The sequence below is a fragment of the Phyllobates terribilis genome, unplaced genomic scaffold (assembly GCF_046119375.1).
Source record: "Phyllobates terribilis strain yellow unplaced genomic scaffold, ASM4611937v1 Scaffold_11__3_contigs__length_659146591, whole genome shotgun sequence".
In the NCBI taxonomy this organism is placed as follows: domain Eukaryota; kingdom Metazoa; phylum Chordata; class Amphibia; order Anura; family Dendrobatidae; genus Phyllobates; species Phyllobates terribilis.
In genome coordinates, this window is record NW_027362771.1 from 531,837,898 (window position 1) to 531,850,301 (window position 12,404).

The 12,404-nt window shown below is 42.4% G+C and overlaps 1 protein-coding gene across 6 annotated transcripts in view; it reads left to right on the forward strand.

The window, feature by feature from the left end:
* The window catches only part of DBNL (drebrin like), a 39,970-nt gene that overhangs the window by 19,024 nt on the left and 8,542 nt on the right, over positions 1-12,404 (forward strand). The window contains exons 5-13 of one of the 6 annotated variants that reach the window (XM_073653752.1): positions 2,077-2,220; positions 2,351-2,428; positions 2,501-2,652; positions 2,754-2,787; positions 4,426-4,519; positions 4,641-4,829; positions 4,910-5,013; positions 5,085-5,169; positions 8,135-8,223. In XM_073653752.1, coding sequence (XP_073509853.1) covers positions 2,077-2,220; positions 2,351-2,428; positions 2,501-2,652; positions 2,754-2,787; positions 4,426-4,519; positions 4,641-4,829; positions 4,910-5,013; positions 5,085-5,169; positions 8,135-8,208 — 954 coding nt within the window. In that variant the 3' untranslated portion in view covers positions 8,209-8,223. Of the gene's footprint in view, positions 1-1,574; positions 1,684-2,076; positions 2,221-2,350; positions 2,429-2,500; positions 2,653-2,753; positions 2,788-4,425; positions 4,520-4,640; positions 4,830-4,909; positions 5,014-5,084; positions 5,170-8,134; positions 8,224-12,404 lie in introns of those variants that run through there. The other 5 variants (XM_073653755.1, XM_073653750.1, XM_073653751.1 and 2 more) reach the window with 5 other exon arrangements.

A 12,404-nucleotide genomic window follows, 5' to 3' on the forward strand; every position in this document is an offset into this window, starting at 1 on the left:
CTTTGGTCTGATGAGTCCAAATTTGAGATCTTTGGTTCCATCCACCGTGTCTTTGTGCGACGCAGAAAAGGTGAACGGATGGACTCTACATGCCTGGTTCCCACCGTGAAGCCTGGAGGAGGAGGTGTGATGGTGTGGGGGTGCTTTACTGGTGACACTGTTGGGGATTTATTCAAAATTGAAGGCATACTGAACCAGCATGGCTACCACAGCATCTTGCAGCGGCATGCTATTCCATCCAGTTTGCGTTTAGTTGGACCATCATTTATTTTTCAACAGGACAATGACCCCAAACACATCTCCAGGCTGTGTAAGGGCTATTTGACCAAGAAGGAGAGTGATGGGGTGCTACGCCAGATGACCTGGCCTCCACAGTCACCAGACCTGAACCCAATCGAGATGGTTTGGGGTGAGCTGGACCGCAGAGTGAAGGCAAAAGGGCCAACAAGTGCTAACCATCTCTGGGAACTCCTTCAAGATTGTTGGAAGACCATTTCCAGTGACTACCTCTTGAAGCTCATCAAGAGAATGCCAAGAGTGTGCAAAGCAGAAATGTCATGATCTGACTTGTTACCTCGGGTGCTCCTATAAAAGGACCGTGCTGGTATCAGTGATATCTTTACCACCAGCCATTCTGTCACATGTTAATAAAGGCAGACAGCATGGCGGGGGGCCGGGGGTTAGACATCGGGGCGATGGGCCTGAAAGAAAAACCTGAATTCAATGATTAAGACGTGTGTCCCAATACTCTAGTAGTGTGAGCGTATGTGTGATTGAATGGGCACATTCACTATTGCATAGTGGCAGCTGCTGCTGGAGAAATGGGCAGCCGACACCTTCTTCCCTTGGTATAATTTATTACCAGGCTCCAAAACTCTCAGGAAACAAAGTGTGGCCTAATCAGTACACCATTGGTTAACAACAGTAGAGTGAAGTTCTAATATTTGCAGAAGGCTGGGTTGTACTGAGTGGAACAATTGGAGATAAGTGAAATGTTAATACTTAGCTGCTTATGCGGAAGAGATAATTGACTAATTGACATGCGTACTGTATCTGTCATTAGAATATTTTTAGGTAAATCACATCTCCCGTACATTACAGCAATTACGATCACGTCTCCTCTGTAGGATCTGCAATGACTCAGTACCGGAATTTTTCTTCATGTTTTATCACCCCTCTTACCAATCTCAGCATGTTGGTACAACCTCCAGTAACCCAAGTTGTGATGGGGAACATAAAAACGAGTTTTGTCAATGAAATATGCCATCTATTTACAGCACCTGGATGATGGAGACTTTTTTTTTTTTTTTTTTTTTATAGGGTTTATCCAGGACTTTTTTTTTTTTTTTTAACCACTAATAAGCAGGTAATTGCTACCTACTGTGCCTGTCTGTTGGGCCAGTGCTGATCTCTGCCGGCACAAAGTGGTCTCAGACTGCAGCTGCCGGAGGTTCAGCAGCTTCCGCTGACGTCACGTCCACAGAGTAGCAGCTTCTGTCCCGCTCTGCTTTGTGTACAGGGCGTGACTACTGACGTCATGCTGATTGGCAGCCGGTTCCCCGCTGCCTAATTGCGGGGAGCTGGCTATCAGTCAGCATGACGTCTGCAGTCACTCCCTGTCGACAGAGCAGCCAGGAAGGGGAAGAGCTGCTCTGGTCAGTGACCCAACATCGTGTACAGCAGGTAGGTAGTTGGCTCTGTTCTTTAGGCCCATAATAAAACAAAATTCCTGGATAACCGCTATGTTTTGGCAAATATGTGATGGTAGCTGCATGTAGACATAAACATACAATGCATTTTTTACACTAATAGAACATTTGGTAAAGACGCCCATTAGTGTAAAGTGCTGTGATGAATTTTAACAACTTGTCCAGTCTCTAATTTTTACGGTTTTAAGGTTATAATATAATTTTTTTTTTTTTTAAATTTTGTCATTCATATTTTATTTGTGTTTTATCCAAAATGTCAACATTGTCCTAGGTAAAGTCTCTCTCAATGAGGATTGCCAACATCGAGATACCTGTATGTCTTCTGATGACCAGGTGGCTCCTCGGTATAATATTTGTCTTGTTCCAGGGCGCCCACGTGACTATTAATGCCCGCGCTGATGAGGACGTAGAGCCAGACTCTATCATGGAGAAGGTCGCCAAAGCTTCTGGAGCCAATTACAACTTCCATAAGGAGACCAGCAGAGGCAGCGATGCTCCCCAGGGCCCAGTGGTGAGGAGACCCTACTGGTCAGAGATGGTGCAGATGGGGCTGAGTCTTCAGAAGCAGAAGTCGGCTTCTAGGGGTGTCAGGAGTGATAATAAAGAAGACGACTTGTGTGACACTGATGTTTCACTCACAGGGCTCTGTATACCAGAAAACGAATGCAATGTCTGAAATAAAACGCGTTGGAAAGGAAAACTTCTGGGCCAAGGCAGAGGTGAGGAGGGTCAAAGTGGCAGCTTGATGGTGGCTTTGCTGGCATAACCCACTGGTCATTCACTCTACACAGAAAGATGAAGAGGAGCGCAGACTGGACGAGCAGAAGAGAGCAAACCTGGAGAGGGAGAGATTGGATAAGGAGCGCAAAGAGAGGGAGCAGAAGGAGGCCGAGGCCAGGGAAAGAAGATTTAAGGAAAGGGCCGGAGAGATAGATGCCCACAGGTTAGAGTGGCAGATAGCAATCGTTGTTTAGCCACAGCCAGGTTGGACACCGTTGCCCAAATGGAAAATGACCTTATTACATTTTATTTACTCCCATACAGGAGGCAACAGCAAGAAGCAGATAAAAAAGATCGGGTGAGTGTGCAACAATGGAGTTATATGCAATAATACAGTGAAGTGCTGCAAAGAGTTAAAGGGGTTTTCTATTCCTAGAATAGGTCATCAATATCAGATTGGAGTTCGGCACCCGGTAGCACCAATCAGCTGTTCTCTGCTCCAGTGATGTAGCCGGAACGCAACAACTCTGTACCTGTGTAGTGACCGTTCCCTGGTATTGCAAATCAGCTCCTATTCAATACAATAGGTCTGAACTGCAGCGCCTGAGGACGGCTACTACACCTTGAAGAGAGTTGTGCTGCTGCATCTCTGTTCACTGTTTACATCCCATCATCGGAGCACATAACAATTATTAGATTGTTGGGGCTCCGACATCCGGCATCATTAAGCTGTAGCACTGCCATCTATAGCATAGGCGATCGGACGATCACTGCTTCAAGTCTTCTAAGGGGACTATTAAATAAAGTAAAAAGTGAAAAAAAAAATAATGTTTTTAAAAATATGAAAAAACAAACAAATTCAAATCACCCAATTGAAAAAATAAAATTATAAAAAAAAATACACATTTGGTATTGCTGCATTCACAAATACCCGATCTATCAAAATATAAAGTAAATTAATCCAGTTGGCAAATGGCATAACGAGAAAAAAAAATCCTAATGCCAGAATTGCTCGTTTTTTTTGGCCGCTGCAACATTGCAATAAGAGGCGATCAAAACATCATATCTACCCCAGAATTTTATCAATAAAAAAAGTTAGCTCAGGGCGCAAAAAATAAACCCTCACCCGGCCCCAGATACTGAAAAGTGAGAACGCTACGGGTCTCGCAAAATGACGATAAACTTAAAAAAAAAAAAAAAAAAATCATACGAATTTCAAATTTTTTTTCACCGTTTTAACTAAAAAATAAACTAGACATGTTTGGTATCTGAATACTCATACTGACCTGGGGAATCATATTGCCAGGTCAGTTTTACCATATACTGAACATGGTAAATAAAAAAAAAAATAAAAATAAATTGTGGAATTGCATTTTTTTTTTTTTTTGGATGGATTTTTTTTTTCTATTTTCCAGTACACTGTATAGTAAAATCAATGGTGCCATTCAAAAGTATAACTCGCCCTGCAGAAAACCAGCTCTCATGCGGCTACATTTACAGAAAAATAAAAATGTTGTGGCTCTGGGAAGAAGGGGAGGAAAAAATACTAAAATGAACGAACAGAAAATGGCCTGATCATGAAGGCTAACCCCCCCCCCCCCCAAAAAAAAAAAAACGCTGTCTTTTGCACCATTTGGTAAATGGAAAGGCCCTTTTATTCTCTTACCTGGTGCTTTTACCCCTGATTTCTGAGCCTCTGTTTTGTTCCTCAACTGTACCAATTGACACTGGCCCCGGCCCGACCATGGCCGATTAAACATCTGCATTTTGACTTTACATGTAGATCTCTTGACATTAGTGCATATGTTGAATGAGAGGACAAGGCACCCTGGAGTTGGTTGGACATTCATTGGCGGTAGTGCGTGGGGATAGATCAAGCACCTAAATAACAGTTCGAAATTGAAGATACAAGGGCATTAGTGAATAACTTTCATATAAAAACCCCCTCCTCTCATTACTTACAAAATACAGGTCACAACCCTAATGTATTTTCTAGGACTCCGCTGCCCAGAGGTCCACAAACGCACGAGAGATGTTCCTACAGAAAGAGCGCTCAATGCCTAGTGCCCCAACTGCGAGCACCCAGCCTGGTGAGTACCTACCGAATGTGATAATGGAGACATGTCATGCTCTTCTGCCGTCTCTCCCTCACTTTGTTTTCTGTTGCATCATGGAGTATGTCTTTTTCTGTCTCATGGTGTGTGTTTTCAGGAAGGTTGCGCAGTCCCTTCCTGCAGAAGTCGACCAGTCAGCCTGAGCCAGAGTCTCCTCCATCATCCCCTGTAAATCGTGTTCAAGAACCCCCTTCATCCCCCGTCTTTCGTGCCCCTCTGACACCCCCCAAGTCTCCTGTTGCCCCTGTACCTCATGCACCTCCAGAACCCGTTATTACTGTGAAAGGTACACATATGTAACCAACAGTATTTGCAGCCGGCAGATATGACCCTCGTCAGCTCATGTGGAGGGTGTGTGTATCTCAGCAGAGCCAGTGTCTTCATATCGCCACGAGGAGGAAGAGGATTTGTACCAGGAGCCCCCAGAAGACCACGCTGTGTATGAAGAGGCTGCTCCGGTGGATTCTGGGGTAAGAGCTTTCTCCAGTGTAGTACTGGACTATGTGGTGCCGTCACTAATGCTCCTCTTCTCTTACGTCAGGAGCAGCAGGACGAGGCCGTCTATGACACTGGATTGGATGAAGACAGAGGTCTATGTGCTAGAGCGCTGTACGACTACCAAGCTGGTGAGTGCGGTCTCATCGAAAATCCCAAAATACACAGTGCTGACTAACTGCAGGAGAATACGTGCTGTATCCATCCAAGCTATTACTATTCTCTTAGCTTGTCTACTCCTGATCTAAGGATCTCGGCTTTTAGTTGAGATGAATCTGTGCTGCACTTTATGTACAGTCAAGGCCAAAAGTATTGAGAATGAGACAAATAGTAATTTTTCCAAAGTTTACTGCTTCATTTTTTGTAATGGCAATTTGCATATACTCCTGAATGTCAAAGAGTGAACAGCAATTACTGTACTTGCAAAGTCAATATTTGCCCAGAAAATGAACTTTAACCCCCAAAACACATTTCAACATCATTGCAGTCCTGCCTTAAAAGGAGCAGCTAACATCGTTTTAGTGATTGATCCATTAACACAGGTGTGGGTGTTGATGAGGACAGGGCTGGCGATCAATCTGTCATGATTAAGTAAGAATGACATCACTGGACACTTTAAAAGGAGGCTGGTTCTTGGTATCTTTGTTTCTCTTCAGTTAACCATGGTTATCTCTAAAGAAACACGTGCAGCCATCATTGCACTGCACAAAAATGGCCTAACAGGGAAGAGTATCGCAGCTACAAAGATTGCACCTCAGTCAACAATCTATCGCATCATCAAGAACTTCAAGGAGAGAGCTTCCATTGTTGTCAAAAAGGCTCCAGGGCGCCCAAGAAAGACCAGCAAGCGCCAGGACCGTATCTTAAAACTGTTTCAGCTGCGGGATCGGACTACCAGCAGTGCCGAGCTTGCTCAGGAATGGCAGCAGGCTGGTGTGAGTGCTTCTGCACGCACTGTGAGGCGGAGACTCTTTGAGCAAGGGCTGGTTTCAAGGAGGGCAGCAAAGAAGCCACTTCTCTCCAGAAAAAACATCAGGGACCGGCTGATATTCTGCAAAAGGTACAGGGAGTGGACTGCTGAGGACTGGGGCAAAGTCATTTTCTCTGATGAATCCCCTTTTCGATTGTTTGGGACATCTGGAAAACAGCTTATTCGGAGAAGAAGAGGTGAGCGCTACCACCAGTCTTGTCTCATGCCAACTGTAAAGCATCCTGAAACTATTCATGTCTGGGCTTGCTTCTCAGCCAAGGGAATCGGCTCACTCACAGTCTTGCCTAAAAACACAGCCATGAATAAAGAATGATACCAGAATGTCCTCCAAGAGCAACTTCTCCCAACCGTCCAAGAGCAGTTTGGCGCCCAACAATGCCTTTTCCAGTATGATATAGCACCTTGCCATAAAGCAAAAGTGATAACTAAATGGCTCATGGAACAAAACATAGAGATTTTGGGTCCATGGCCTGGAAACTCCCCAGATCTTAATCCCATTGAGAACTTGTGGTCAATCATCAAGAGATGGGTGGACAAACAAAAACCAACAAATTCTGGCAAAATGCAAGCATTGATTATGCAAGAATGGACTGCTATCAGTCAGGATTTGGTCCAAAAGTTGATTGAGAGCATGCCAGGGAGAATTACAGAGGTCTTGAAGAAGAAGGGGCAACACTGCAAATATTGACTTGCTGCATTAACTCATTCTAACTGTCAATATAACCTATTGGTACTCATAATATGATTGCAATTATATTTCTGTATGTGATATAAACATCAGACAAACACTAATAAAAACCAGAGGCCAGCAGATCATGTGAAAATATAATTTTGGTGTCATTCTCAAAACTTTTGGCCATGACTGTACATGCTCAGTAGTGAGGCAGTGCTGTGGAGTTGGAAGTCAGGGAAATTGAGGAGTCGGAGGTTTGGCTTACCAACTGCACAGCCCTGATTAAAAAACAAAAAGCAACTTTGCAATTTGCCTCTACAAACTTTTCATTGGAATTTTTCATTGTGTAATGTGCAGATCTTTGCCTAAGTTACTGGCCACCCACCAGTGTCAGAATGAACTGTCTATATAACAGCCATATCCCCATATTTATTCTTAGATGTACAATGTTATATAGTCAGAAACTGCCATTAGATGGGATGTGATGAAATATCCTTAATAACATTTCTGCCCCACTCCTGCACCCCAGGAAGGAATGGATCATTGATATTACAACCATAGTGTTTTAAAGGATTTGTCTCCTCTTCTTTCATCAGTAGCAGACTGCTATCCTGCTTTAGGTTTCTTGTCTGCTGGGGCACGGTGCGCTCCTGAAGATTAACTCTTCGGACCAGTGACTTGGTTGTGCCCTGGTCCATACTGGGCGCTCCCTCTAGGGCAAGTGCAGGGTGACTGAGGTTGGTTGGATCCAGCAATGCATCTACCTTCAGAGCGACTATTGCAAGCTGAAAAGCAAAGAGCTTGTAAGCGTCTACTCCTTGTCAAAATAACCATTCATTCTGACACTGGAGGGCGGCCGGTAACCTAGGCAAAGATCCGCATACTAGAAAATTCGTAGAGGCAAATTTCATAGTTGCTTGTTTTTACCAGGGCTGTAGAATCGGTAAGCCAAACCTCCGACTCATCAACTTCCCTTACTCCCAACTCCACAGCACTGCCTCACTACTGAGCGTGTAGATAAAGTGCAGCACAGATACATGTCAACTAAAACCTTAAATCCTTAGATCAGGAACAGAACAGGCATTTAATAACTTTCCTAAATTGTTAGGAAAACATTTTACAGCGCATCCTGCACTGAACTACTGTACAGATTTTATGCTATATTTTAGTAGTCGGTCCATTTTATACCGACTCCACCAAAATGTACTCCGACTCCACAGCCCTAGTTTTTACAAGCACTTTGTAATTTAACCAATTAATGAGGATGAGACGATCCATTTAACATGTTCCATTACAAAGTATAGCTGCAGCCATCTTATGTTGCTATTGAATGCAATATATCTGAGAACTAGTATATGCGTAATGCAGACCATAAGCTGCCGTCAGTACTGTGCCAGAGAAGAAATGTAACTTATTTAAGCCATTTTTGCAGGTTGGCACTATTGGTTCTTATGTCTGTTCCCCCGACCAATGCAGAAATATATAGAAGCCGTATGGAGAACGTAGTGCAGGTGCTGCACTGCATCCTGCTCCCTGCACAGCTGCGCTCCCTGCCATCCGGCTGTGCTGCGAACTGCAGTCAACCCTATTTACTTGAATGGGACAGCAGAAGTGATGGGGGATACAATCAGTCGGACCCCCCCCCACCGGTCATAAAATGATTATATGCCAGACCTTTATAACATTAGATAACCCTTTTATTAGGTGCCGGAGGCTAAAAAGTGGAGAAAACCTTTGGTGACGAGGCTATGGATGAATTTATAAGACACTTGAGCATCTTGATTGTGGGAAAATTATCAGCTATTTCCTATGATGATATAGTGACACTAATGGTAACGCAGCGAGGAGTTAATCTAGGACACCAGATGTGTCTGTTGGTGGAGGAAATCCTGTGTGATGAGTAATCTGTCATTTTATGATCCGGTAATGAGTTTATCAAGATGACAAACTTGCTGATGTTTACCAAATTTGGTGATTGCCAAAAATAATAAAATATCGCTGCAATCCAACCAGGTTATGGTGTCCATGTGGATTACTACATGCCCAATACTTTGATCCACCTGTCAGAGGGGTCAGGCATTGAAGTAAAACCCACCTCTTGTTCTTGGGGAGGTCAGAGATGTCTACAAGTGTCTTATATGTGTAGCGCAGGGAGGCCGTGGTGAAGTCACGGTCTCTCCATAGAAGCGGCTTCTTGTTTTATCCACAAATATGATGATTAGAAAACAAATTATGAGGCATATATAGGGAATATGCAATATTTCTGTATATTAGCACATTGGTATTACTGTATTCTCTACATTATTGCTACGGATCACCACCAGACTAGTGAAGATATCAGGCAGCACATCCCGACTAACCTGTATGTACAAGTCTGCAGGTCAAGGTACAAAAGGCTGAAAGGAATGAAGGGGGAATTGCAAACATTCATGGTTTATGCACAGGATATTCTTTAAATGTCTGATAGATGCGAGTCCCATCTCTGTGACCCACGTCTATGTGAAGAACGGCTGCTGCGTCCAGACGGAGAATGTTGTTTTTTTTTTTTACTCATTATGGGAGATATATGAACAGTGAAGTAAATATGTTAAGCTTTTTCCCTAAAGATAATGTGTCCTCAGAAAATGACATTTTGTATAAATCAGGTTTTTATGTTAAATGTATTAAAAAAAAATACGTTAAATTTTTTTTTTTTTTAATTATCACAATTAAAACACAGAAATGTTACAGAATTCACACAGGCCACTAAGCTTAATACTAGACTTTCTCTTCCTGTTCTATACAGAACACTTTTCAGAAAACTCATTGTCACAGACAGGGTTAAAATGAAAGGTAACACTTCTATATACAGCTGACAACGGCAGGATCCACCATTCACAATAGGGGATGTCACAGCTCACTTCACAGTAACCTTTACTGAGAGCATGCTCGGATAATGCTCCAATGCAAACAAACAGGGTCTATTGATATTTGTTCATGTGAAGAATAGCAGAAGGAGTCTAATAAAAGCTTATACAAGATGTTACAAACTATATCTATCTATCTATCTATCTATCTATCTATCTATATATATCAGTACAGACCAAAAGTTTGGACACACCTTCTCATTTAAAGATTTTTCTGTATTTTCATGACTATGAAAATTGTACATTCACACTGAAGGCATCAAAACTATGAATTAACACATGTGGAATTATATACTTAACAAAAAAGTGTGAAACAACTGAAAATATGTCTTATATTCTAGGTTCTTCAAAGTAGCCACCTTTTGCTTTGATGGCTGCTTTGCACACTCTTGGCATTCTCTTGATGAGCTTCAAGAGGTAGTCACCGGAAATGGTTTTCACTTCACAGGTGTGCCCTGTCAGGTTTAATAAGTGGGATTTCTTGCCTTATAAATGGGGTTGGGACTATCAGTTGTGTTGTGCAGAAGTCAGGTGGATACACAGCTGATAGTCCTACTGAATAGACTGTTAGCTGCTTTTTTCTTGCCATAATATAAATTCTAAGTAAAGAAAACGAGTGGCCATCATTACTTTAAGAAATAAAGGTCAGTCAGTCCGAAAAATTGGGAAAACTTTGAAAGTGTCCCTAAGTGCAGTTGCAAAAACCATCAAGCGTTACAAAGAAACTGGCTCACATGAGGTCCGCCCCAGGAAAGGAAGACCAAGAGTCACCTCTGCTTCTGAGGATAAGTTTATCCGAGTCACCAGCCTCAGAAATCGCAGGTTAACCGCAGCTCAGATTAGAGACCAGGTCAATGCCACACAGAGTTCTAGCAGCAGACACATCTCTTCAACAACTGTTAAGAGGAGACTTTGTGCAGCAGGCCTTCATGGTAAAATAGCTGCTAGGAAACCACTGCTAAAGACAGGCAACAAGCAGAAGAGACTTGTTTGGGCTAAAGAACACAAGGAATGGACATTAGACCAGTGAAAATCTGTGCTTTGGTCTGATGAGTCCAAATTTGAGATCTTTGGTTCCAACCACCGTGTCTTTGTGCGACGCAGAAAAGGTGAACGGATGGACTCTACATGCCTGGTTCCCACCGTGAAGCATGGAGGAGGAGGTGTGATGGTGTGGGGGTGCTTTGCTGGTGACACTGTTGTGAATTTATTCAAAATTGAAGACTTACTGAACCAGCATGGCTACCACAGCATCTTGCAGCGGGATGCTATTCCATCCGGTGTGCATTTAGTTGGACCATCATTTATTTTTCAACAGGACAATGACCCCAAACACACCTCCAGGCTGTGTAAGGGCTATTTGACCAAGAAGGAGAGTGATGGGGTGCTACGCCAGATGACCTGGCCTCCACAGTCACCAGACCTGAACCCAATCGAGATGGTTTGGGGTGAGCTGGACCGCAGAGTGAAGGCAAAAGGGCCAAGAAGTGCTAAGCATCTCTGGGAACTCCTTCAAGATTGTTGGAAGACCATTTCCGGTGACTACCTCTTGAAGCTCATCAAGAGAATGCCAAGAGTGTGCAAAGCAGTCATCAAAGCAAAAGGTGGCTACTTTGAAGAACCTAGAATATAAGACATATTTTCAGTTGTTTCACACTTTTTTGTTAAGTATATAATTCCACATGTGTTACTGAAGGCATCAAAACTATGAATTGTGAAAGTACAATTTTCATAGTCATGAAAATACAGAAAAATCTTTAAATGAGGTGTGTCCAAACTTTTGTTCTTTACTGTGTGTGTATGTATATATATGTGTATGTATGTATATATATATGTATGTATGTATGTGTGTATATATATATATATATATATATATATATATATATATATATATATATATATATATATATACATACATATTTTTTCTAATATTTATTATATATATATTTAACATGAAAGCACGATTTTTAATTTTTCTTTTCTATTTCCTGATGACACATTCCCATTCACTCCCTTATGAAAGTTAAGAGTTAGATGCTCACATAGGTACCTTTCCACTCATTCTCCAGGATCCACATTCTCCAAATAAGTGGTCTAAAGGGTATTGGAAACTGTACATGTTATAATATCTAAGTCGGGAACACTCCTTTTTAAAGCAGTTGTCTACATTGGAAAATACATTTTTGGGAGATTTTCCAATGATACTGATCAGTGATCAACTGCATTTGGAGGGAAAACCATTGCAAAAAGTTCTCATTTTCCCTGTAGTGCCTCCACTGAAAACTATGTTGTCAGTACCATGCAAGGATGAGTTGAGCCTTCTAGGATAAGTCGCTTTCTAGCTATTTTATCGGGATTCTTAGTGTGTTAGTATTCTCTATTAATTGGAAATTCTTTTAGTAGGACATTTGTAAACTGTTCTTTTTTTTTTTTTTCCTCCCTTAAAGGGGTTGTCTGGGACTTTAGCATCGATGGCAGCACCCCGGACAATCAGCTGTTGTTAGTGGCGGCCAGCACGTCTTAGTTACGGAGCGGCACAGCTCCATTTACTGTATAGTGGCCATGGCCAGGTACTGCACATCCGCCAGACATTGATGACTTGTCCTAAGGATAGACTATCAATGTTAAAGTCTTGGACAACCCCTTTAATATCACAGTCGACAATAATTATTCTTAAAAGGGCATAGGCCAGTTAATAAAAAATAATCAATGAAGTGGTAGTCACTAGTTAGTAGTGTTAAGTTTGGGACCAGGTAAGTGCAAGAACAAAACCGCTGGAGGACCAATGAGGGTGGG